This window comes from Mus caroli, unplaced genomic scaffold (genome assembly GCF_978045245.1).
Source record: "Mus caroli unplaced genomic scaffold, Mus_caroli_1 scaffold_10, whole genome shotgun sequence".
Classification (NCBI taxonomy): domain Eukaryota; kingdom Metazoa; phylum Chordata; class Mammalia; order Rodentia; family Muridae; genus Mus; species Mus caroli.
This window is the reverse complement of record NW_028227265.1, coordinates 19,063,618-19,091,130: the sequence shown is the minus strand read 5'-3', so window position 1 is coordinate 19,091,130 and position 27,513 is coordinate 19,063,618. Positions and strand designations below refer to the sequence as shown.

General features: G+C 44.4%; 1 protein-coding gene and 1 non-coding gene across 2 annotated transcripts in view; one reads left to right on the top strand and one right to left on the bottom strand.

Annotated features, from left to right (window-relative positions):
* Positions 1–27,513, top strand: part of Hydin (HYDIN axonemal central pair apparatus protein) — a 361,694-nt gene that overhangs the window by 134,055 nt on the left and 200,126 nt on the right. The window contains exons 13-18 of the mRNA XM_085843582.1: positions 1,223–1,290; positions 7,124–7,359; positions 9,870–9,970; positions 12,357–12,492; positions 14,960–15,124; positions 16,340–16,492. Of these exons, the coding sequence (XP_085699708.1) occupies positions 1,223–1,290; positions 7,124–7,359; positions 9,870–9,970; positions 12,357–12,492; positions 14,960–15,124; positions 16,340–16,492 (859 nt within the window). The remainder of the gene's footprint in view (positions 1–1,222; positions 1,291–7,123; positions 7,360–9,869; positions 9,971–12,356; positions 12,493–14,959; positions 15,125–16,339; positions 16,493–27,513) is intronic.
* On the bottom strand, positions 18,370–18,476 carry LOC115031869 (U6 spliceosomal RNA). The gene has a single exon (XR_003837505.1). It is a non-coding gene; the product is annotated as a U6 spliceosomal RNA (small nuclear RNA).

Below are 27,513 nucleotides of genomic sequence, written 5' to 3'. Positions count from 1 at the left end.
GCCTATGATCTCTCCAACCATGGCATTTTTTTAAAATGAAGTTACACTACCAGGTATGAATTTTCTCCTATGGAACTAGCTTAAAATCCAACCAAAGACTCACTGGTTGCCTCCCTAACAGTCATGCCGCTACTGTACCAGTGAGCATATCTTGCCTGTCAGGTTAGGTTTTTGTTTTTTTTTTTTAAACAGGGTTCACTGCTGAGTAAGAAGACTGATAATTCTTCTTCCCTAGCAGCCTGTGAAGCACTTTCCAACACTCTGAAAGCTAGCTAGCTCACAGGGAAGACATTGCCAAAGAACCAATGCACATTTTATTTATTTCTTAATTATTTATTTTACCTTTAATTATGTATATATGGGATGGAGGACCCGTGCACACATGAGTGTAGGTGCCCAGAAGTCATAAGAAGGCATCTGATTCCCTGGGCCTGAAGTTACAGGCAGTGTGAGCCACCGTATGTGGGTGCTCGCTGGGAGCGAGATTCCAGTCCTCTGCAAGAGCCGTCAGTACATGCTCTTACTCACTGAGCCATCTCTCCCGATTGTTGTTTCTCAAGGAGTTGAGTTCAGAGTATATGACTCATCAAGGTTAACTACATTTTGTAGCACTAGCTTGGTGAACTGGCTGCCTATTCCCTGGTCACTGGTAAGGACAAGGTTATACACACTAACCACAGTCATTTCCTAAACCCTAGAGTTTGCCACCTGGAAACCTTTTTTGTGCATGAGTGTGTAGTGCACATGTATATGCCTTCATGTCCACATGTGTGTGAACACACATGAACACATGTATGTGGAGGCCCATTGAGACAGTCGGTGTGTTTCTCAATTACTCTCTGCTTTATTTGATAAGTCAGGGTCCCTCACTGAACCTGAAGCTCACCTGCTCTGGTTAGTCCAGCTAGACATCATGCCCCAGAGACTCCCTGTCTCTGCCTCCTGAGTGCTGGTATTACAGGAGACCCCCATGCTTGCTCAGCTTTTATAAAGGGGCTAGGGTTCCATGCCCCCATGCAAACGCTTGCACACAGGCCCTGTGCCCACTGAGATATACCACACACACTCTGAAAAATGATTGTAATGGCTACTGTGATGGCTTTTCCTATCACGGCTTCTTAGACTCTGCCATTGACCTCATACCAAAGTTTGCTTATTGTGTATATATATTCCCTTCCCGGTTCTGATCATTACATTTCCCCAATTTGTGTCTGACTTTCAGAGGCTGTGTAATTGGACCTACGTTCCATTTTAATATCCCTGCTCTGAACTTTGGGGATGTTTCCTATGGTGAGTAACTTTTTCTTTGTTCTGTGTGTGTGTGTACATGTGGGATCTTGTAATTGTATATTTTATTTGCCTGATGTAAATGTCGTCTCCAAGGCTTACTGCCTCTGTCTGCTAACCTAGGCCTAGTTCCGGAAGCTTCTAGCCTCTTTACAATCTAATCTAGGCCTGGGCCTAGAATGTTGTCTGCCTCAGGGACTTACTGATGAATAAGCCTACCCTTTCTAGCTCTTTCTGAACTCTGGCTTCAGAGTTGTTCAACTCAGCTGTTCTGGCTCAAACTCCTCTCCCCCCTCCCTCTCTTCCTCCCTCCCTCCCCCCCCCCCACACTGCTCTCTTAAGTAGCTTTCCTACTTTGTCTAATCTTTCTCTGATTCATCACTTTGTCTGCTTCTCAATTAGGCATCACTTTTAAACATGGGTGCTTCTTTCTACAAATTTAACTTTACCTTCATTGTTTTGGATTAAAGGACTGTATTAAGGGTGTGTCTGTATTCCAGCCAGAGGAATTAAAGGTGTGTGCTAAGGGCTGAGCCACACCACAACTAGAAACAGGGTTGGTTTTTTTTTTCCAGTAAGTAACACGATCTTGGGGTTCATGACATGATCAAATATCCTGCAACAGAATCTGTAGGACAATCTTGAATGTCAACCCTAGAAATACCATCTTCCTCCTTGAGACTAGACTGTCTCTTCTACTGGCCTGGAGCTCACCAATTAGACTAGGCTGCTGACCAGTCAGCCCCAGTGTGGTAATCTTCTGGTTTCTTCTCATTCTCTGGCTCGTTCTATCTTCACTTGTGTCTAGCTTGTTCTCTCTTCAACCTGTCTCTATAAATCTATCCTGATAATAGGAATGGCCCACATATAGACTCGTGTGTTTGAATGCATGGTCCATAGGAAGTGGCACTATTAGGAGGCATAGCCTTGTTATAGTAGGTATGGCTTTGTTGGAGGAAGTTTGTCTCCAAGGAGTAGGCTTTGAGGTCTTGGAAGCTCAATCCAAGCCTAGTGGATCATATTCTCTTCCTACTGCCTGTGGATCCAGACATAGAATTCTTAGCTTCTTCTCCAGCACCATGCCTGCCTGCATGCCACCATGCTTCCCGCCATGATGATAATGAACTAAAACTCTGAGCTATAAACCAGCCCCAATTGAATGTTTTCCTTTGTAAGAGTTGCTATGGTCATAGTGTCTCCACAGCAATAAAACTCTAAGACATCCAGGGACCCTCCTGACCCTGTCTCCCCAGCACTTGGGATTACAAGTACACGCACCTGTCTTTTCATGAAGTGCCAGGCAGGGGTCAATCTCAGTTCCTCATGCTTGCAACGTGTTCTGACTAGTTTTATATTAACTTGACATAAGTTGAGGTCATCTTGGAAGAGGGAACCTCAATTGAGAAAATGTTCCCATCGGATTGGCCTGTAGATAAGCCTCTGGGGAATTTTCCTTGGTTAATTATTGGCATGGGAGAGCCCAGTGGTGCCATCCCCTAGGCAGACGACCCTGGGTGTATAAAAGAGCAGGCTGAGTGAGCCATAGAGAGCAAACCAGTAAGAAGCATCCTACCATGCTCTCTGCTTCAGTGCCTGCCTCCAGATACCCCCTTGAGTTCCTGCCCCGACTTCCTTCCATGATGGGCTATTACCTGGACGTATAAGTCAAATAAACCCTGTCCTCCCCACATTGCTTTTGGTCATGATGTTTGCCACAGCAATCGAATGCAAATTAACACACCAACTAAGCAACTCCCCCATTGTAAGTTTAGACATTGGATACTGTACTACTAGGTCTCTACCCGGGAGAAGGAAGGTTTACAAAGTCGCTTGCCATTTCTAATAGCTAGATAGCCAAGAGGATCCCTTCTTCTGTGGCAGGGTCATTTTGGTGCTGTTTCTAAATGATATGTAAAGTAATAGCTAGGCCCTGGGTACTAAGAGCTGCAAAGCTATGGATGTTGTTCTTTTTCCAGCAGTGGCACTAGCAAACTCATGCATCATGTCACTGTCTAGACATTCTGTACTCTTTGTACTTGGGATTTGGAGGTCGTGGTCGTAGTGGTGACATGTTGGCAATTTTGTTTTGCTCTCTGACAGTGCTGGGTATCAAACCCAGGGCTTTGTGCGTAGCAGGCAAGTCCTCTATCAGTGCACAAAACTCCCAGACCTGCACTGTATCTAAATGCAAATTCTGATTTGCCCAGCTGGCTGCACAGCAGCCTCCTTAGAGAGATGCTTTGGGGTTGAACTGAGGCCGTGTAGCTCCTGGGTTCCCTTGCTCCAGGTTGAAGGATGTTCCATCTGTATTGTCATCTCATCTGGTATCTGTCCCATGGCATTTCTCCCTGTCTATATTTATCCACTGATAAAAAATTGTCAACTGAAGTAGCAGAAGCAGAAACAGCAGCAGTCGCAATAATATCTCTCTGCCTTGTTTCTTGTGGCTTTTCACTGCTGGGTCCATGGAGTGCAGTACTGTGCTTGAACCCAGCAATCCTTCCCGGAGGTGCAGTTACTGTAGTTAATCAGAAGTGGAGCTTTGAGACTGCCAAATGATTTGTCAAAAACATGCAATATTGACAGAATTGCTATTTGTTCGGAGAACTGCTTTCAACTGGGATCTTGCCCCAGTGAGGCAAAATTTGGGCCTTGGCTGATTACAAAAAGAAACTCAGCATGTGTGATCTCTCTGTGTCCTAGCCTATGTCCTAGCCTGTGTCCTAGCCTGTGTAACCAAATCGTATTCCTTAGTATAGAGTTTCTCTGGAGAAAGAGAATTACAAGTGTATTTAGTAGGTTAATCTGCTTTGATTTGAAATTAATTTAGCCCTTCTATCTAGGTGATAATAAGAAAAGCCCGGATTGAGAAGTGAGTGTTTAACTCCATATCCTCATTCTTCACAGTCCGTTTCACTGTTTCCTGTTTGTCTTGCTTCAGGTTGAATGAACCCACCTACTGTGGGGAAACATAGTTCTTCAGGCAAAGGCCTATTTGTAATGTGTTTGTCGGCTGCTTTGTATCTGGTGATAGGAGAATCTCAATTATTCAGAAAACATTCTATGATGGCCCCCACATGCATCATACTGCATAAAGCACATGATCTAGGTCTATAGACTTTCCGCAGATTATGGAGCTCCTGTGTTCTGAATGCTTTCTGTGAATAACTACAGAAGTACCACCTCATTTGCAAAGTGACCTACCCACGTATTTCCCTCTGCTCTGTGAAGATTCTTGGCTTACTAGGAGCGCTGGGATTCTCGAGTCTGTGTTCTAGAGTTGCCGACAAACTCCCAGAAGTCTCTCCAATGTCATTTAATTATTGGTCACGCACATTACTGAATCGGTGTAGTATCTTCATTACGAGGGCCCATTGTTTAGTAGTGAAATTGTGTTCCCCATACATCAAGTTTTTGAAGACTCTGCTGCTGCTTCTGTGTCCTGTGATCCTACAGCTTCCTGATTCTTCAAGAGATCTTATGGGTGAAGATTCTGCACAGTAGTAGAGTGCTTGTTTAGCATGCTCGAGGCCCTGGATCCCAGTTCTAGTGACAGTGATACAGACAGACAGACAGACAGACAGACAGACAGACAGACACCTTTATTCACCTTTATTTGTTTTTATTTTATTTGTATAGGTGTTTTGCCTGCATGTATGTAAGCATACCATGTGCATACAGTGTGCAGTGAAGGCCAGAAGAGGGCATCAGAGCCCCTGGACCTGGAGTTACAGAGGGTTGTGAGCTGCCTTGTAGGTGCTGGGAATCAAACTTGGGTCCTCTGCAAAAGTAATCAGTGATCTTAACCACTGAGCCATCTTAACCCCAAGAAAGTGCTGTGTTTTTTGTTGTTTGTTTTGTTTTGTTTTGTTTTGTTTTTTAGAATGAACTTCTTCATGGGCTTTTGGGGGTCAGATAAAAATATAAATGTTGAAGGAGAATTAAATCTTTTGAGAACGTTCTCCTTCAAATCACCGTTTGAATATAGGAAGAAGCCTAAGTTACCTCTCTGATTCCCTAGGCATTCTGTCCAATTGCTTTTGATTAATTATCCTAAGACTGACCTACAGATGCTAACTGGAAAGAATAAGGATGTTGAGCACTGTAAAATACTTTCATTCAGGTAGGACTGTGGATAGAACAGACTGGAGATGGAATGGGTTTGGGGAGCAGGAGGCTAGGCATAGCATTCACACCAACAACCATTCAGTCTTTAACAAGCCAACAACCCCTGCTGAGGCTCTGTGAAGGATATGGGGCAACACAGACTCTAGTAGGAAGAACTGTTTTGAGTAAGTTTTAAAAAGTTTTATCCTGTGAAAAACTTCTGGCTAAGGGAATTGGTCTGGGCAGGTGTTTGGAGGACCGTGTGACTGTGACATCCACTTTTCTTAATACCCTATTCTAGTAGACCACCTAACTAATTAACGGACATGTAGGGTAAGTATACTTTTCAGAGTCATCACTGGGCAAGATCTGAAGAGTCCAACATAGCAATTACATGGCAGTGAAGATGATGCTTCACCCGTTTCTCTGGGATTCCTAAGAGAAGGTGGTTTGAGGCAGAGAACTCAAGGCTGCATCTAGAAGAAGCATGCCAACTGCCCTGTGGTTATGCTTGATCTAAAAGTGACAGCAACTTAAAAGCCACCCAAGAAATCCAGCCAAAAGTCTATTTATTGCTTTCCCAGCAAAGGAGACCTACATCTCTTACAAAAGGAATGTGAGTCTCACCAAATGGAAGCCAGTGGGGCTAGATATACCCTGACACAGGACTCTGGGGTGGTGCACTAGTCTTCTTCTCTGGCTGGATCTAACTCAGATCACCAAGTCTTTCCTGAGAGGGGCTATTATCACATCCTATGTCAACATCCCCGAGAGCATGGTTCTCAGAAAGGAACAGTACGAATTTTGTCACCTCTTGGCACAGCTCTGGATCAAACAGCAGCCTTTTCCTTTCACACACTGGCAGACAGGACTAGTACAATTCTACATTTTAAAAATCTGTGTTTGACACAGAGATTAAAGGCAAAATACACTTCTACAAGACAACTTACAATAATGAACAGTCAAGGCTGCTTCTTTAGATGGGCCCGGGTGACAACCGAGGGCCTTGTTTTATCTTGCTGTTTAACCTGCACGACTAAATGCATGATAAATACTTTAGTTAAGTCATGAATGCATGAAGTGTATGTGTTGGTGTATTACTGGGGAATTTAAGGAGCTAACAGGGAATAGATATAAGCAGAGGGAATGACTCACATCTGTGAAAATAAAGATGTCACAGTGAAACCCTAATTTGTATATACATTAAACATAGTTTTAAAGAGGGCCTAGGGATGAGGCTGAGACACTGAAGTGCCAGGAGGGCAATGGAACCTGAGATTGATCGACCGGAACCCACGTGAACTATCTGGATGCAGTGGGGCATACTTAAGATACCAAATTTGGAGAGGGAGAGACAGGGATCCTTGAGTTTTGCTGCATATCCAGTTTCCCCCAACCAGGAAACCCCAGGCTCAGTGAAAGATCCTGAATCAAAAAACTAAAGTGTATAGAGGAAGACACCTGATATTGATCTCCGACCTGTACACATACACCCCCCACATTAAATAAATAAATAAATAAATAAATAAAACACATACACGTGCATGCACATGCATACACATACATACATATACATACATACTTATTTACTTACTTAAGACAAGTTAGAAAGTAATGAGACATAGTAATGAATTATATACACAATCCTAAGTCATTGCCTTAGGACTTGTTGATCAAGGGAGGCTACTGGGGGAAAGAAGCCTTTCTCACCTCAAATTTTATCTTCCAGGATTTCCCCATACCTTGATGTGTTCCCTCAATAATACATCTTTGGTCCCCATGACCTTCAAACTGCGTGTCCGTGGCGATGGCGAAGGCATGAGTAGCATCCCAAGTTACTCTCAGGAGTCAGACAGCAAGCAATGGTCCTGGATTAATACAGAAATACCCACCACAAAACCCAAAGAATTCACCATCTCTCCCAACAGTGGCACCATCCGTGCCCAGGGCTTTACTGCCATCAAGGTAAGGTGTGCAGCTGTCAGCATACACAGCCGAATACCCACCACCGTTCAGATAGCCACTGATATGTCACCTAGGGGTTTCTGTCCAAGGACAGTGATAGGGAATGCCATGGGGAAATCACACGCAAAACTGGGCCATGTAGGGAATAAGCCTCTGAGATCACAGAACTAGATGCAAATAGGTTGGGCAAAGAAATTCATACTGCTCAGGTTACTGGAATCGCTAAGGTTGGAGGCAGTGTTCAGCCAATTCTAGCAAGACAGTCCTCAATTAGCCGAGTAGAGAGACAAATTTCCATGGAAAGAGGAACAAAGATATCCAGTGGCTCCCACTCCCCAGTCCTCTTGGGGTCCTGGCATGAGATTTGCTTCTGGCCTGGATATGGCCCCACTCATCATCACGATCTCAGCCCTAGCCTCTCCTCAGAGGTAGTCTGACCAATTGTTGGAACCAGTTAAGACCTCTTTCCAGGCAAAAAGAGCCTTCTCTTTCTCCAGCTTGAGATTCCAGGAGCTGATGGGGAGAGGGACTCCAGTATCTTGGGGACTATTGTTTCACTAATCTAATAGCCAAAAGGAGATCCCAAGTGTCTTTAGAATAACCTTGTTCTCACCAGACCAGTCACACCCCTGTTAAATGGATATCCACTGGGTCTAACATGAATGCAGAACCAGTATCTTCATAGGAGCTGGGGCTTCTAGTTATTTCTAGTACCGACAATACACCCACTGACTCTAATAGAAGAGTGGAAGAACTCAGAGTCTGGCTTCAGATTCAGGTCCTCCACAGCCATACACATCCGGCCTTATGCCAAGCTGACAGCTAGGCCAATCAGGTTTGCAGTATAAATCTGGATCCTGGCAAATGTGAGTGCCATGTGCCTTTCCACTAGAGCTTTGTATTTAAGTCCACGGGAAGAGAGATACGAAGGGTGCCCAGCACCCTACTTGGTCTGAAATCAGAACAGTACGGTGGCCATAGTGGTGGTGCCCCCACCAGGGTTACTTCATAGTTAACCGAGAAAGGCTTCAGTCTTCTCTCTTCACCTTTGCTTCTCCAGACACCAGGATCTTGCAAAAGGGAAAGCTGCTAAATCCAAGTGGTTTCTGGGAAGGAAAGACCTCACAGCTAGAATGGCTAATTCTGTAGATATTATCATTGAATATTTATTCAATCCAGTCACTGTCTCATCCCCAGGTTTGTTTGAGATGCTTTTCAATATCTCACCTCAAATCTATTCATTTCAACTCTCCTTTTCCTGGAATGTTCAGCCATCCCAAGGGCTTCTCCAGGGGTCTAGAGAAACTCGCTCTGTTGTTACATTCTCTCTAGAGATGGCTAACTGACTTTCCCTGGAAGAAGCTCAGCTCTGGTGGCTTTATTTTTCACTTGGTCCTCAACCTCCCTACGATCTATCTGTCCTTTTACCCCTGGAGATACCACAGGAGTGTGGAAAGACAGTGTCTCCCCACCGGCCTACTGCCGGACCCCCTTAGCTCTCTTCCTACCTCCATCCCAATGCATAAACAAAGGGGCTCAACTATGCCGGCGCCGGCACCTCTGCTTCTCTCTGAGCCAGACAATTTCCCTTTCCAAATCAATGCCTTCCTTTTAATTTTTTTTCTGTATTTTTGGCAAAAAACCTCCTCCGAGCTTCAGCTTTCCCTCCTGATCTGCACTTTCAGCCAGGTCTGTGTGGACTCAAATTTGCATGCAGCAATTCCCTCTGCAACCAACAAGATTTTAATTAGTACCCAATACATAATTTATAGACAGAAAACCCTTCGCCCATGCCAGAAGCTGTTTTCCAAACTAACAAGTATCGTTTCCAGTCGAAAACATTTTGAAGCAATTAAAAGTTGTAACGAGGCTTTCAGAGGGCCTAAAGACAAAGTTTCACAGCAGTAAATACAAACATAGGGGAGAGTGTTCTGGGGAGAGATTGTCCTCGGGTGGACCTGGCTTTGGACCTTCCTATTTTTCTGCTAAAAATGGAAAGGGGAGGCAAATTTTTAGTTTGAAAAACAGATTGCCCCTGCAAGTTTCTAAAGTATACATAGTTATTTTCATTTCCCTTTGATATAAGAGAAAATTCACTATACTGTTTCTTCCATTATATTGAAGTTCAGTCATTTAGTTAGCCCCCAGTAGCATAAGGAACAATTTAAACAGCAATAATTAAAGTCTGTCTGATATGTTTGAAGTCTCTCACCATCTGTGGTCATCCTCTCCTTTGTGTAATAGGTATGTAGTCCCCATGAGAAATGTCACCCCAGAAATGAGTCAGCCTATAATGCTAACACTGAGTCTCTAACCCAGCATACGAAAGCATCCACCATGCCCTGAACCCATCGTGTAATGTGTTCAGTGTGAACCACCATCCATCTAATGAAACAGGCCACTTAAGAAGCCACACTGGTGCTGACACAAGTGTTCTCCCCTGGCTCCCGGCTCCCCCATGCAGAAAGCTAGCCTTTCAGAACAGCAATGTGTCACCTTTTTCTTCCCAGGTGACCTTGTGTTCCAACACCGTGCAGAAATACGAGCTGGCGCTGGTGGTAGACGTGGAGGGCATCGGAGAAGAAGTGCTGGCACTCTTAATTACAGCCAGGTAGCATACATCTGTTCTTCTCTGCCAGTGTCCTCCCTTCCCCATGGGCCCAGGTCAGGCTGCCCCCCCCCGCCCCCCCCCCCACACACACAAGGCAATTGGCCTGCTAAACCTGAGTACTGGATTCCTCTTGCCTTCCTGGGGATGGGAAATGGAATCAGGGGTGCAAAGAGCAAAGTTTTAGAACAGGGAATGTTTATAAAGGACCTCTGGCCGAGATACCAAGGACCAAAAGGCTTTATGTGTGCCCCATACTGCTCTCTGATGAGCCTTTCAAAGTAAAGGAATTGAAAGGATTCATCAGGTAGGTAACGAGTTGCTAAGTTTTATTTTGAGGTTTTTTTTTAATGTGATCTATATCAAGGTCAGGTAGGAAAAGGTGCTGCTGTCAGTCTCTAATCATATAAACTCATCATCTTCACTCTGTGTGCTGTACATGTATGTGTGTGCACATGAGTGTAGGGAGGCGCCCACTCCAGTGTGCACATGTAGAGATCAGAGATTGATCCTGTGTGTTCTTTCCTCGTCAATCTCCACCTCATTCTTGAGGCAGGGCCTCTCACTGAACCCAGAGCTCACTGTTTTCCCTAGAGTAGCTGCCGCTGGAGCATCCGGAATCCACTTGTCTCTGCCCCGACACTTGAAGCTTTTATCCGAGTACAGGAGATCCTAACTCAGCTCTTCACGCTTGCAGAGCAAGCACTTTATCTACAGCTCCATCTCCCAGGCACCCAGCTTCTCCCTCTTTTTCAGTGAGTCAGTCAGGATCCCTGAAGTTAGGTTTAAAGAGGAGCTGCATACTTTCCACAGCAGACAGGCTTCAGAACTGCATGGAAGCAGATGGCTGTGGACAGAAAGGGCATGGCAGAGCTGGTGCATCATTATCTGGGAGTTAGGTCTTATGAGTCTTAGAAAGACACACCTTAAAGAGGATATAGACATGCTGATTGGGGGGGGGCGGGGATAACAACCTTGTGTTGGACGCTTGAATGTAGACAGATATCAACCTGGAAGGAACTAGAACTCTTGCTGCCTCAGCCTGCTTAAATGTCACTACAATCCAACTTTGTCTTGCTGAAAAGAGGAAAGGCTCTTTGGTTCAGTCTGTACCTTTGTGGGCTCTGCTTTTTGCTTTGGCTTTGATCTTGCGCTTGATTTCTATACTGGCTCTTTCTGGTTCTCTTCAGCCTCCTCTCCCTGCAGCTATTCTGAATTGTAAATAATAGTAATAATAATAATGCCTAAAGGGGCCATGAGTTTCCTGCTAAGGTTTTCTATGACCCCTGTAAAACATTGTCCACTACCTTGGCCACGCGGGCTTGGGGAGCAAAGGAATAGCTTTGAGGAAGTCATTTGGGTCAACTGGCAACTTCCATGCCAACTAAAAATAAGCATTCATCCCTGGTCAGAAACAGACATAGGGTTAAAGGGAGATCCTTTTGTTATCATGTCCTATGTCGTCTGTGGGAACTGCTTGCTGACTCCCACCAGAAGAGCGTCTCTTAGAACTTGTGCCCAACAGTACCCACTCAGAAAGCCAGCAGTGACTTGCCGCGCCCTCGCCCCAGGCTCATCCCCTTTGGCTGTGCACTTACACCCTCCTGGCTGCCACCCTAAGAGTAACTAAACAATGTCATCCAACCTCCTGAATGACTTTCACTTTTCTCCCTAGGGGGTGAGATGTGAGACAGAAAGCAGGTGACTCAAAGGGACATAGGCTGGACTTTGTGAGGTCAGCATTAAACTGGACTCCACAGAATTAAAAAAAAAAAAAAAAAAAAGAAGTTCTCTTCCTCTTTGTGCTGCATGCCAGGACTGTGAGGGGCATAGAGCGGGTGAGACACTGAGAGCAGAGAGGTGGCATAGAACCCAAGCCACCGACAGGGCTACACGCAGCTGCAGGAGACAACAACTCTGCACAAGAATTAGAATTGTTATTGTTATTTAAATGATCCAAGCTTTGACCTTGGGGGCTTTCTAGCCCACCCAAGCAGTACAGCCAGTTAAGCTTCTGTGCAGTTGGCCTTGGCTCGATTTGACACAGACGCAGACCCACTACCCTAAAGAACTTAGCTATGGGGCCCTTCACAAAGGAAGAACACAGTGAAAAGAATCAATGGGAAGGGTTGTCGCTACACAGCACAGGCAGCTATTTAAGGAAGTCTACCTCTAGTTCTTTCTGATTAATTAATGGTAAATGGGGGCTAAAAGAGAGAGATAACAGGACAGAAGGGTAGAAACAGTTACTTGTTCCCCAGGGTGCCCCCTCTTATTATAAGAGAAAACCCACTATGTAACAGTTATGGATGCATTTAGCTTAGCACTCTGCCCTTTGGGATGTAGCAAGCTCTCCATTTTGAACTGTTTAATGGGCTCCTTCGAGCAGGTGTGTGGTACCCAAGCTCCAGTTGGTGACTACAGAGGTGGACTTTGGGCGCTGCTTCCTGAAGTACCCATATGAGAAGACCATCCAGCTTGTCAATCATGATGACCTTCCTGGATGCTATAAGGTCCTGCCTCAGGTGGGTTACCCTGTCCTTCTTCCATGTTGACCTCTCTTCCTGTGGACTCCCTCAGTAAAAAAGAGGCATCCCTCTGAGAAGCTGTGGTGGCCCTGGGCCCATGACCTCCTGTGCTTCTTAGTTTTAGCCCTCAGACGAGTGGGGTGCATGCTTAGAGAGCCACAGCTGGATTGCTGTCTGTGTGACCGAGCGGCTGCAGGTGTAAACGATTGTTAATTTCCCAAGGAAATTGTCCTTGATAAAGAAGAGAAAGTGTCAATTAAACCAACATGCAGAAGTGCACCTGCAGATAATTGCCTGTGAATTAAGCATGCTTGGGAAATGAGCTGGGAGATCTCACTTGTACCCATGGCCAGAGTTGAACAGCATCACCAAGATACGATGATGAAATGTTTATAAATGGACCCTTTGGACCAGAAATCTAGAGGTTACACAGAAAGAGAGACTGTGTCTTAATTCCCATGAAATACACCCCTTCCACACATCACTACACCTGGCTATGTGGGGGACCTAACAGGTCACATGTGCAGAAAATTCAGAAATATTTATATAGAGCAATGGAAGGTCACTAATGACATATGATTTACAAAGAATGCATTTGGGCTTCAACTTTGGGTCTGTGAGTATAGACTACAATATAAACTCATGGGGGTGGGGTAGAGGTAAGGAGTAATTTGGATGTTTAGTTACTTTCCTGTTGCTATGATAAGATGTGACACAGAAGAGCTTATGAAGAAATAGGTTAGGGGCCCATCATGACAGGAAGGCGTGGCAACAATCAAATGTAGCAAGAAGTTAGTTGAGTACATTTCAACATGCAGATAGCAGAGAGGGCAAACTGGAGTGGAGAGGGGCTACAACCCCTCAGTTGTGTACTTCTTCAAGCAAGGTTGCACATCCTACAATAGCACAACCAACTAGGGACCAAATGTTCTCATACCCGAGCTGACGGGAAACATCATTCAAACCACTACAGAGGCTTATTTGGTCCCAAGTCAAGTGTTTTGCAGGGACACAGAATAAAGATTTGGGCTGCATCTGAGAAATACAGCCAAAGGAAGATGGTAACCACTGGTCAAAACATGACCAGACTCTTCTCTTCAGCTCTTGTCATCTTTTGTAATGAAAACTTGGAAGGGAGGGGGCCAGTATGTTTGGAGTAACCAAAATGTGGCCCATGTCATCTCCAAACCTAAGTCTTGAGAAGAGCCAACTCAGGTGTTTAAAATGAACAAAGAAGGCTAAGCCAGGACCAGATGGCCACCTCTCACTAGCCAAAGGGATATTACAAAGGAGAGGAAGTTGAAATTATTATGTGGGCTTCTCTTGACATAAGCAGAAATCGGGAACCAAGCTACAGAACACATCTAACACATACTCAGGAGCAGAAGAGGGGGCCCTACGATGTGCACGGTCATCTCAAGAACTCAGAGCAGAGCCTCCATCCAGGGATAGGGGAAGTATGTTCAACGAATGGGAGCTGGGAACCTGCCTTGGGTGAAGTATTGAAGGGGAAGCTTGCATCAAGATACTTAGTATTTTTTCACCACATGTTCTAAGATATTAAAATAATTTTTAAAAACTATAGTGGACAAAATATCAGTATCTGGATAAAAGGTCACATTATAGACTTTTCCCTTTTGTCTCAGGCTCCAGGGGGCTCAGCCAAAGAGTGATATAGAATGATAGAGCGTTGTGAAGCTATGTTAGGCCAGGCCAGATGCAGAAAGGGTAGGGATGTTCCAGAAGGGTGAAAGCCATAGGCTGTGCCTTGCTGCTGGCACAGGAAGTCCCTCAGGAAGGTTTTCAGAATTACCCCGACCTACAGTGTCAGCTTTGGGCCAGAAAGTGAACTTGGAAAAAGGAGAAGCCAGGCTCCAAAATCTATCCATCGGGCATGCAGGTGGTCACATGCAGTAGAAAAGGACTTCACTGGATGCCCTCGGAGCAAGCCACCCCAAGAAGCTTTCCGGGGGTGGGGGTGGAGCTAAGTAGAGCAAAATCAAGAAAAAAGTGTCTGTGGCAGGTCAAGAACAGCAGGCTAAGAAGGGGATCACAAGAGTAAAGGACTGCAGGTGGGGCGGGGACCACATGCTCAGAAAGTGCTGGTGGCGTGACCTGGGTTAATGGAGTGCAGAGGTCAAAGGCAGTGGGAAATGAAGCATGAAGGCACCAAGGACCCAGCTGTAGACCTTGGCCATGAATGGTGATTGTCCTGAATGCCTGCTGTGCTCACTCCCTGCATCCCACTCTTCTAGGAGCCTGGGATTTTTTTTCCCCCCACACTCCACTTAACCTAATGTCCTATTGGCTGAATCAAGGTCTTTGTCCCATAGGCTTCTCTAAATGATGAGATATTCCTAATAACTCTCCATGGACTCTGAACAACACTTGCTTCAAGATAAACCATTATGGCGTTTGTTCTCCTCTAAGCATGGCTTGCCTCCCCTGGTTTGTCTCTCTGCAGCTGTATGAGAATTCACCCCCTGTGCTGCTCTCCAGCCCCTCCCCCTGTGGGGTCATCTCCCCCCACAGCACTGTGAGCATACCACTAGCCTTGGAGACGCAGGTCACTGGTGCACATCGATCCATAGTTTACATCTCGGTCTTCGGGAGCCAGGAAGCCCCTCTGGTGAGTCAGTTTTCAGAATCGTCAAGGTCACATGCTCCCTACCGTAGAGGCTTTTAGCTTCTTCCTTGGAGGGGTGTGTCGTCATCATATATCCTTTGGTTTCTACAGTTACAAGGCTTTATGTTTTCATTCTGCAGAAGTAAAACACGTGTGTCATATTACCTGGGGAAACTGCATGCAGATGCATCCAGAACTTGTAAGGTAGTATAGAAAGGGATTGTTCTTAAGCCTAACTTGAGTAGCACTATTTTCATATGCATATTTCATATTCGTGCACACACATGCACACACACACATGCACACGCACACACAAACACAACACATGTATACATGGTTGGTGCCTCTCCACGGTCAGCATATCTGTATGTTCAACAAGCTCCTAGTTGTTGCTAACAAGCTCCTAGTTTGCTCCTAGAGCAAAGCTAAGCTTGGCCATCACTCGGTCACCAACGGGCTGTTCCCCAGATCTTCTCCTGTAGAGCAACTACATAAACAGTCACCCAAGTTTACCTACTGGAGCTGTTAAGAGTCTCTCCAGGCAAGGTAGGGGAAAACCACTGAAAACTGCTGCTTAGGCTGAACTGATAAATCTTAAGTCTTAATGAAGTTTGTTTTCCTGGGCATTCAGTTTCCTTAGAAGCTGGTTAGTGTCCGTTGAGTGGATTCTGATCAGCTACGGAGCACGATGAGCTCAGTGTTTGCTTTGACCACTTCTGTGTAAGATGCTATAGGTGATCAACAGCAGGCCAGCATCTCCCGCATGGCTCACTGTGACCACCCTCCTTCACGCCCTGCACACATACTATTGGTTGAAGAAGGCAGCTAGTGCTTTAGGAAAGAAAAGGGCCTGTGCAGTTCAAAGTGTGGATTTCAGCCACCAACCTGTGTGGTAGCTTTGCCTGTCAGCCATTACCGGAATGGAAAAGCTGTGTATTAAATTCAGACACATACAGCAACACATAACTTCGGGTGTTCTCGAGAACAGATGGCTGAATGGGACAGACAGCTCCCAGGATCTGATTTTCTCTACTCTGTGACCCTGGGCTAGCCCAGGGAAGTTGATCACCCCAGGGAGGCGTGCCAGGCTAGACAAACAGGTCTGACCACATGTGTTCCTCTCTGTGTCCCTCGGACCACAGAGAACCAGCGGGAAGGGATGTGAGCTCATACCAGCACCCTCACCTGATCCTTTGTTCTTCCTCTTGTGGAACGCAGGCATGTAACATACAAAGTATTGGAGAAGGCCCCGTGATCTTCATACATCCCACTCAAATCGACTTTGGCAATATCTACGTCCTGAAGGACACCTCCAGAATTCTCCAGCTCTCTAACCAATCCTTCATCCCTGCAGTATTTCGGGCTCGCATGGTGAGTAAGTCCTGGGCTATCACAGCTTTGGCTTGTGTCCAGTGTTCCTATTTTTAGCAACATGTGTTTAAAAATGAGTTGCCAGAGCAGAGATTCTCATGGCTAAGCAGTAGGAAACTGTGTGGCTTTCATCCTTAGTTCTCTTTATTATAGTCCTTTTGTTAACCAAGAAGCACAATATACATATTTGGTAAGCAAGCAGATACAGTTCATATAATCTCATTTGGGAAGATGTTTGAGAAGCAACCAGCTTTAGCTCTCACTGAAGACGTTAGCTCCAAGCCCTCTGAAGAACATTGTCTCTTTGATTCCTGTTGGATATACATTTCTTAGTTTGCTTTTTGTTGTTGTTGGTGGTGGTTCATTTGGTGGTTTGGTTTTGTTTGATTTTGTTCTCCCCTTTCTTCAGAGACTATTTCAATGCAATTTATAAGGATGTATCAAGGCCAGAGAGACGGTTACACAGTTTAGAGTCCTTGCTGAACTCAGTTCTCAGTACCTATATTGGATGGCTAACTCCAGCTCCAAGTGATCCAGCACCCCCTTCTAGCCTCCACAGGCAATTGCACTCATGAATACACATACACACAGAAACACGCAAATTAAAAATAAAATAATTCTTATAAGGACGGATCACACAAGATACTATATGCCAAAAATGGAAATTAAAGAAAACAACAAGGCAAAGTATACATGTTAAAATGAGTCTGTCTCAGACCTGCATAACTCATGAGTATGATTTAGATCTGCTAGCCACATATGTACTGGCTAGTTTTGTATCAACTTGATACAGCTGGAGTTATCACAGAGAAAGGAGCTTCATTTGAGGAAATGCCTCCATGAGATCCAACTGTAAGGCATTTTCTCAATTAGTGATCAAGGGGGAAAGGCCCCTTGTGGGTGGGACCATCTCTAGGCTGGTAGTCTTGGGTTCTATAAGAGAGCAGGCTGAGCAAGCCAGGGGAGGCAAGCCAGTAAAGAACATCCCTCCATGGCCTCTGCATCAGCTCCTGCTTCCTGACCTGCTTGAGTTCCAGTCCTGACTTCCTTGGTGATGAACAGCAGTATGGAAGTGTAAGCCAAATAAATTCTTTCCTCCCCAATTTGCTTCTTGGTCATGATATTTGTGCAGGAATAGAAACCCTGATTAAGACACACATACAAGCCCTTATTTATTTACTTATTTAATTTATTTGTTCAAAAAAGAGATAATATTGTGTTGGTTGGGGGGGGTATGGCACACATTTTTTTAACTTGGGTATTTGTTATGTTGGTTGGGTTTTTTTGCTTGTTTGTTTGCTTGTCAAATTTAAGAATTTCTACTCTAGTCATTAAAAGTACCATTAACTTTAAAACTGGTTTTCCAAATTTAAACATAAAATTATAACCGGTATTGTTGTCTTCCTATCTCCGGATTATTGTCATCTGGTTAGGAGCTGTCAATATTTCTGAAGAATGAAATATTATTATTCTCATAGCAATCACTATTGAAAGGAATAAAATTAACATTTTCTCCTGACTCACCAGACACTGGTCCCATTTAGCAGCCTTTATCCCTCATCCTGATTCATCTTTATCATCATTTTCCTTATTCTTCGTCAAGCCATGTCATATAGCGACATTCACTGCTCTTTTCCTTTTAAAATTTTTTTTTCAATTTTTATTAGATATTTTCTTCATTTACATTTCAAATGCTATCCCGAAAGTCCCCTATACCCTCCCCCAACCCTGCTCCCCTACCCACCCACTCCCACTTCTTGGCCCTGGCGTTCCCCTGTACTGGGGCATATAAAGTTTGCAAGACCAAGGGGCCTCTCTTCCCATTGATGGCCGACTAGGCCATCTTCTGCTACATATGTAGCTAGAGACACGAGCTCAAAATTATGGAACGCTTCACGAATTTGCGTGTCGTCCTTGCGCAGGGGCCATGCTAATCTTCTCTGTATTGTTCCAATTTTAGTATATGTGCTGCCGAAGCGAGCACTCACTGCTCTTTTCAACATGAGGCCCCAAGATCTAATTTTTTTTTTTTTTTGTCTAGAGAACATTATTTAATAATTGATAGAAGAAAGTCCTGTCGAGAAAAAAATGTACTATTTACATTCATGGCTGCACTTGGTAGAAATTGTGAAGTCTTGCCTAGGAAATGTTGCTTTGTGGTCCAGTATGAAACTGGCCCTAGGAAAAGAAAGGAGTCAGTGACCCTCATCAAGAACCTAGGGGACTCAGCTGGGCCTGGGGACAACAGAGGGAAGACACAGGCAACCCAGAGAACCTCCAAACACACATAGCAGCTGTTCCCCCCCCCATTCACAAATCTCTAAGTTTTACTTTTCTTTCAAAAAGTTTTATTTTTACTGTTGCTGGTGGGGGGGGGTGGGGGGTGTTGTTGCTGCTGATGATACTGCTGATGGTGGTGGTGATGATGATGGTGGGGGGTGGGGTGTTGTTGCTGCTGCTGCTGCTACTCCTACTGGTGATGGTGGTGGTGATAGTGGTGTTAGTGGAGGCTGTGGTAGTGATGGGGATAGTGGTGGGGTGGTGATGGTGGTGGTGGTGGAGATATGTGCACTGCACATGCATGCAAATGCCTGAAGAAACTAGAAGAGCAGGTCCCTGGAGCTGGAGTTATAGGTAGTTGTAAGCCAACCCAATGTGGGTGCTGGGAACTCAGGTCCTTTGCAAGAATAGCACATGCTGTTACCCATAGAGCCATCCCTCTATCCCCCAGATTTCACTTTTAATGGCAATTTTTGATATATTTCAAAACACAGAAAGTACATCAAGGATCTTTTTATTAATATGGAGTATACAGTGAATGATCCAGCCGGCTTACTAAAACAGTGCTTTTCTTCCTTCCCACAAAGATTTTTATGATCCCATGTCCCAACAGAGATATTTCCTTACATCAGAGCCACGTATGTAACACAAGCAATACACTTCTGACTGTGTTTGGCCTCCATCTGCTCCTGGAGTGTTGGTGGAGTTTAGGCAAGTGTGAAATAGTCTCCACTGAAGTTATCTTAGTTGAAAACTGAACTTCTTTTATGTGGTAGCTGGGGTTTTGTGAATTTCCTGATAAATATGCATTAATGTTATAGAAACAGAATTCCTAGGCTGCCAAGCATTAGGGACGAGTCTTGACTAATGCTCACTTGCTCTCTTACCAAGCCTACCACAGATCCAGAGCCCCACAGCCTCTTCTTGCTGGCTGTCCTGATAGGAGGGGTCACTCTCTCTCCTCTCTTGGCTGTCAGAAAATGCCATCCTTCCCCAGATGCTCCCTGCCGTCAGCAGTCTGCTGCAATCTGTATCATGCAGGGCCACATGCATCACGGCCACCACTGTGATCAAAGTCTCCCTTAGCAAGAAACATACAGCTGAAGGGGCCAGAAGACAGGAAGTGGAAAGCCCTCCCTCAAGGTGATGTCAGGAACTTTAAAGACAGTTTAAAGTTTAATGTCTTAAAAATGCATACTAGTTTTTAAAAAGAGATAAAGATGAGACCTCTTTTAAAAGTTTAGAATAAAAGAACATATGCATGGTATATGTGTATATTATGTTTAGATCTGTAAAATTTTAACTTATCCTTAGCTGATGTCCCATGAATGGATCTCTATTTCTTTAGAGTAAATTGTGTATTGGTTTTATTTCTGTTGCTAAAATCCCCAGGGAAAGCAATTTGAGGAGAGTGTGGTGATTTGAATATGTTTGGCCCATGGGAAGTGGCTCTATTAGGAAGTGTGGTCTTGTTGGAGTATGAGTGGCCTTTTGGGAGTGGGTGTGGCCTTGTTGGAGTAGGAGTGGCCTTGTTGGAGTGGGTGTGGCCTTGTTGGAATGGGTGTGGCCTTATTGGAGTAGGTGTGGCTTTGTTGGAGTAAGTATGTCCCTGTGGAGGTCTCACATATATGCTCAAGCCTGGCCAGTAGAATTAGAGTCTTCTCCTGGCTGCCTGAGGAAGAGAGTCTCCTCCTGGCTGCCTGTGGATCAAGATATAGAACTCTTGGCCCCTCCAGCACCATGTCTGCCTGTCCATGCTTCCCACCATGATGACTTTAGGCTAAACCTCTGAAACTGTAAGCCAGCCCCAATTAAATGTTTACCCTTATGAGAGATGCCATGGTCATAGTGTCTCTTCACAGCAATGAAACCTTAACTAAGACAGGGAGAAAGGATTTCTTCTGGAAATCCAGAAAGCTAGAGTCCACCATGGTGAGAAAGACTTGATAACAGGCAGGGAGCACACAGCAACAGGAGCAGCCAGCTGCCTGATCACACCATATAGCACACAGGAATCAGAGGAGTTGATAGCAAGGCTATAAAACATCCTCCAGTAAGACTCCGCCTCCTAAAGATTCCATAACCTTCCCAAAGACCAGCACCAGCTCAGGTGTTCACACAGGATATGTGGGGCACACTGAATGTTCAAAACACAACTCTTGGAATACCACACACACACACACACACACACACACACATATCTAGAGGGCAGCCAGGGAGGAGTCTTATTTGGGGCAACAGACTAGAATAAATTGCTTCAGGTTTTGAAGAATAAAAGGTTCTGAAATGTGAGAATCTCAAGTATAGGAAGGCTCTTTGGACAGGATGTAGGTTGTCCTGACAGAGCTAGTTCAGGAACACAGAGTCTGTTCACTTGGAGCAGCAGAAATGATGTGGGCCTGGGGAAGCATCCTCAGGACCCTGAGGTCATCAGCACGAATTCGGAGGACACATGCGATCTCTTCATGGGTGTCCCTGGCTGGGCAGACAAGGACATTGCTTAGCACTTGCTCGGAAGCATCTGGAACCCTCTTCCTTACACTCCCAATACTAATTTGGCCCTGGCGACAGCGCAAAGCCTTCTGTTCCGATTTCAGTAAGACCTTGGGAGTCGGGTGGCACTGAGATAGATGTCTTTGCAGCGGCCTCTTGCCTCCGTGACTCAAGTGAGAAGCCACTGTGGTTTGATATTTAGAATTCCTGGAGCCCAGGAAAGGAAATTCTGATGCCTCATCCAAGCATGGATCTTTTTGTTGACTGTGCACTGAGCCACACGGTGACACAGCAGAGGGGACCCCGGTGTTCACATCTCAGACCTCCAGGCCCTGGGACACTCCCTCACCTCTACAAGGTCAGCTTTTCTTCTCTTATCTCTTTATGTATCTGTCTCATTCCATTGATAACAGTCTCTGCACTTCATTTCCAGCACCTAGCAACAGGTGTGGTAGTCACAATGGTGACAGTAAAATGAAGTCCACTGTGACAAATGGTTGTTTATTTATGGCCCCTATTGTATAGATACAATACAAACCTATCGTGATCACCATAATATAGCAGAAACAGCGATAAGGGCTGGTTAAGTTACTGTGGAGTTAAGTGGCAACCTAGCACTGTCCCTGGTGGTTTGACCCCAGATACACGCCCTTCTTCCCTGGTTCTGTACTGTTGAACTTTGCTGACCAGTCAGTGGGCATCAAAATGGCAGAAGGATTTTGATTTATATTAAGTAAGAGAATGGACATTATCCTGGACAATGCTATTTCCTTGCCCTCTGCTCCAAGACAAACCGTGTAATGAATTTAATGTGAACCCAAGTCATGCTTTTATATTAATACATAATATCTGTAAGTACTATATCTAAGTCGAGTGACTGCATGTGACACCTTGTAACTTACTGTTCACACTCAGTGTTGTGTTTCAAAACCCACCCACATTTACACACACATGTCTGTCTGCTCAGCTCAGCTGCTGCATGTATTCACTTTACTGATATTATGGCTATCTTCTTTTCCTACGAGTTGATAATTGGGTTAGTGTAACAGCAGCATGAAATCCTTGTCACTTTGTATATGCAAGTGATAATGTGGAGTTTATGCAGCGTGGACAAATACCTAGGTGTAGAGTTGTTGAGTCCAAAGCAATTTTATCAAACAGTGTGCCCTTCGGGAAGTACTTGAGCTTTCTCTCCAAGACCTAAAATGCAGTGCAGCCAGATTCCTAAGCTCTTGCCAGTGTGAATGTGAAATAGTATCCATGAAGAAAGTGACTTGTCCTTTCACTGATGAGTACATTGTCTTTCTCATGACCTGGCCATGTTGAGGCACCAGGGCAGGCTGCCGAGAGATTGAAGAAACTGCAGGGATGGCTTGAATGAGACATGAAATGGATTCGAAGCTACTGACAGAGAAGAGTAGTAGGAACACAGGAACACTCACAGAGAAAGTCAAAAGCCACAACTGACCATATAGACAGCAGGTCTCCCGGGGTGCTGCGCTAGAGTCCCACACATTAGCATCCCATTCGCTGCCCACTTCTGCCCTCCCCCTTCACCTCCCCCCCACTTCTACCCTCCCCCTCCGCCATCCCCTTCTGTCCACCCCACTCTCTTCCCCCAGCACACTCTGCCCTCCCCATTCGCCGCCCCCCTCCCCCATCTGCCCTCCCCATTCCTTCCCTGTCTGTCTGGGGACACAGCCACACTGGGGTTCTGAGATTCTCTACTCAGCTTTGCTATGACTGTGAAACACCTCTAAACTTTGTTGATTGGAAAGGTTCATTTGCTAATTTCTGCTGCTCACCTTATGTTCTTCCACCTCATTTCTTTACCACCATTTTGCTCTTTTTCAAGCACCTTCATCCGAACTAGCGTCACTTTCTACTTCAATCTGACGGGGCACCAGAGATTGTTAGTGTTTGCTTTACATGGCACATGGTACATATAGCGTCATGCATGTTCTTATTTTCAGTGTTTGTTATTCTAAGTCTGAGAGGGTTGTTACGGTTTTCTCTTTGTGAATTACATACAGATCTGTAGTTTTAACTCTTAACAGTTTTCCTCCTTATGAATGTTAATTAGATTAAAGTTAGAACACACGGCTTGAATAACACATACTCTAAATATGGTCTTTGGTAGACAGCATGTGGTTAGTTTTTATAGCTACTCCATATGACCCCAGGACAATTATAGATTACCTAATTATTAAGTGCACTGGACCATGTATTAAGTATTTGTATTATCAACTCAATATCATTAAATATATTGTTCATATCTCCTACAGTATTACCATTTGCCCAAATTCTGATAGGACTTCATCAAAGGCTCTCTCTTTTCATTTCCCTAGCATCAATTTTCACCCCATGTATTTCAAAGCCAAATGATGAATTTTATTATTATCCCTATTATTCCTCTTTCATAGTAATTATTCATTCTAATTTCTGTTTATCGTTTCTGGGTTAAATTCTATTTTTCCTGAGAATAATTTTAATTGCTATCTACCTGGTATATCTTTTTATTCCTTTAACTTCATTTTGTGATTTATTTAGAATAGTATAGAATTGAGTTTTTAATTTGTGTGTGTGTGTGTGTGAGTGAGTGACATGTGTGCAGGTATCAGAGTCCCTGCAGCTGAGTTACAGGCAGCTGTGAGCCACACATTGTGGATACTGGGAACCAAACCTAGGTCTTCTCAAGGGCAGCAGGGCTCTTAACCACTGAACCAACTCTCCAGCCCTGATTTGGATTCCTAGCTAGCCAATGATAGACTCTGCATTTAAATCAGAAAGCATATTAATGCCCTGTTGCTGATGGAATGAATTTGTTAATTAACAGTTCCAGAGGTCATGGTCTAAAATAAGGCTTAGTTCCCTTTGAGACTTTAGGAGAGAATGTGTTTTCCTATCACCTGGAACACTTCCTCATGGTTCCTTCCTCCATCTCCAGAGCCAGCAGCATCTAAGTCTCTCTCTCTCTCTCTCTCTCTCTCTTTCTGGTTCTGCTCCTTCTGTGTCTCTCTTAAAGGATATATATATATATATATATATATATATATATATATATATACAAACAAGCAGGCTATTTGGACAGATTGTTATGAAACTGATATTGAATTATACAAACACCAAAGAGGCAAAGACAATCCATGAGTTTTAGAATATTACTTAAGCAGTACAGAGAGTCCAGTGGACAGGAGCAAACACATTCCTTGATGACAGCTTTATTCTATATTCTGACGCAATTATACTTTAACACTTAGTTTAAGTTCTTGGTGTTTGACTAGTCAAGTGGAGGTTATTATAACTTCTGATTTTATTTTTAACTTATTTTTTACACTCCATATTGCATTCCCTGCCCCCATCCACCCTCCTACTGCTCCACATCCCACAGCTCCTCCCCCACCTCACCCCATCTCCACTCGGATTGCACTGAGCCAGACCAATAGTCGAGGTTAGTCTCTTTATCTCCAGGCTGGTAATCACTCTCTTATCAGGCTGGTAAACACTTCATAGACATCAAAGATTAGGAACTGGACATTGCCGGGAGGTGGTGGCACATGCCTTTAATCCCAGCACTTGGGAGGCAGAGGCAGGCAGATTTCTGGGTTCAAGGCCAGCCTGGTCTACAGAGTGAGTTCCAGGACAGCCAAGGCTACACAGAGAAACTCTGTCTTGAAAAACCAAAAAAAAAAAAAAAAAAAAAGATCTGGACATTTTGTGAAGACCATTGTCCAACCTTCCACACCCAAACTAATAGTTTACAACGGATCATGTCTACAGTTGTCTCTCTCCCTCCTCATTCTCACTCTGCACTGGGCTTTACTTTCACCATGTGACACCCCCCCCAAAAAAAAAAAAAAAAAAACACTACCACTCTATATCCCGTTTCCTTTGATTTATCTGGACACTGTAGATGCTATTCATGTCATTTCTTTAAGTGGCCACATTTACTTTCTCAGCAAATCAACTCTCTCCCTAACAACAATGAACAGACTTAGTATTTTAGTCTTCCTCAAGAATAAGGACAGTCTGCACAGCCACTGTACGGTGACCTTTTTGTGACCTCGTTGTTTTTTACATTTTGTGTAGACCATGAATCCTCTCTTCTTGACCATGGGAATTTCAACTTTTGTGAGGCTGTGATTAACCATTCACTGGATATGAATGTAGCTCCCTGGTAGCCTGCCCCTCTTGTATTCTGTGTCATTTCCCCTTTTCTTCCCATGCTGTGTTTTGTATGGTCAATTGGTTTGGCTTGGCGTGGCTTGTTGGTTTAGCTTGAGGTAGGGTCTCTTGCCCGGGCTGATTGAGTTCTTGTTAGCACAAACAGGTTTCGCACCTCATTCTCCCAAGCTGCTGTTACTATAGATCAGCACCATTCAGCCCAGCCTAGTTTGTCTTTCTCTTCGAAAAGTTACAGCTTTCTAAATTCTTCAATAGCTCCTCCTTCCGTTCGTCGGGTTCTTCCGGTCCTTCCTCTGAAGGTTGCTCCTTTGCCTTACTGGTGCTGGTCATTTCTGTCAGTTGCATAATTGTTCATTCAAGAGCAACTTGTCGGCCGGGCGTGGTGGCGCACACCTTTAATCCCAGCACTCAGGAGGCGGAGGCAGGCAGATTTCTGAGTTCGAGGCCAGCCTGGTCTACAAAGTGAGCTCCAGGACAGCCAGGGCTATACAGAGAAACCCTGTCTCGAAAAAACCAAAAAAAAAAAAAGAGCAACTTGTCATTTTTTAACTCCTTGATTTTAAAACTTTTTTAATCCTTTCATTTTCTTAAATTTCTGATTCATGTATGAGAAGATTTGAGACTTAAAATCTGGAAAGTGTTTCTTTGCTGCTGCTTCTGTTTCCTGCTTGTCTCAGGGTTTCTGTTGCGTTGACAAAACACCACGACCAAAAGCAACTTGGGGAGGAAAGGGTTTATTAAGCTTAGGCTTCCATATCATTGTTCATTATTGAAGGAAGTCAGGACAGGAACTCAAATGGAGCAGGAGCCTGGAAGCAGGAGCTGAGGCAGAGGCCATGGAGGGATGCTGATTACGGGCTTGTCCACATGGCTTGCTCAGCCTGCTCTCTTGTAGAACCCAGGACCATCAGCTCAGGGATGGCACTACTACAATGGTCTGGGCTCTTCCCCATTGATCACTTATTGAGAAACTGCCCTACAGCTGGATCTCATGGGGGCATTTCCTCAACTGAGGCTCCTTTCTCTCTGATGAGTCTAGCTTATGTCAAGTTGATACACAAACCAGTCAGTACACTACTTAAAAAAAAAAAAAACACATACACACACACACCCATACATATAACCCACACACACATACATATACACACACATATATATATATATACATACCTTCACATATAACCCATATACATATATACTCACACACTTATACAAACACACATACATATACCCACACACATGTACACACATATACATGCACTCATAGATACACACACATATTCATATACACACATGTACACACACATATACATGAATGTTTCTAGAATTTTCCTTGTACTATTCTACATAGATATTCTTATTTTACTTCTTGCTCATCCTTCCTCCTCTTTGTCTCAGTGGTATGCTCTAAATTACAAAGTCTGGCTTTGGTTTTTGGCAAATCTGAGACTTAACCCATCTTTAGTGACTGTATTTTTCACTTCCAAGATTTATAACTGGTTATTTATAAGTGCTTGTTCCTGAGTCCAATCTCCCTGTCCTCATTTCACAGGCTTTGTTTTGGTTGTATTACCCCATTCTGCAGCTCTCTGAGGAGCTCAGAGGTATTTTCTAATCAATCTCAGCTGGCACTATTGATTGTTCAAGAGCGAATCAATTGCCTGATTGTCTGCAGCTGTTCTTCCAGATGTTCGGCATTTTAAATAAGTCAGTCTGGCATGAGTACATATGTGCCTCATTCTTAGTGCTCAACTCACGCCTCCCTTTCTGGTAGTCTCACATTTACCTTCACTCTGGACAGTGATCAGCAGCCTAGAATCAAGTCTTGTGCCTGCCTTCCCGTGAGATACTGGAAAAGTCAGTTTCCAGTTGACTGGTGACCTGTCCAACAATCAGCCTGCCCAACAATCAACCTGTCAAACAGTCAACCTTCCCAACAGTCAACCTGCCCAAGAGTCAGTCTGTCCAGCAGTCAACCTGTCCAACAGTCAACCTTTAGTCAGCCTGTCCAACAGTCAACCTGTCCAACAGTCAACCTGTCCAACAGTCAACCTTCCCAACAG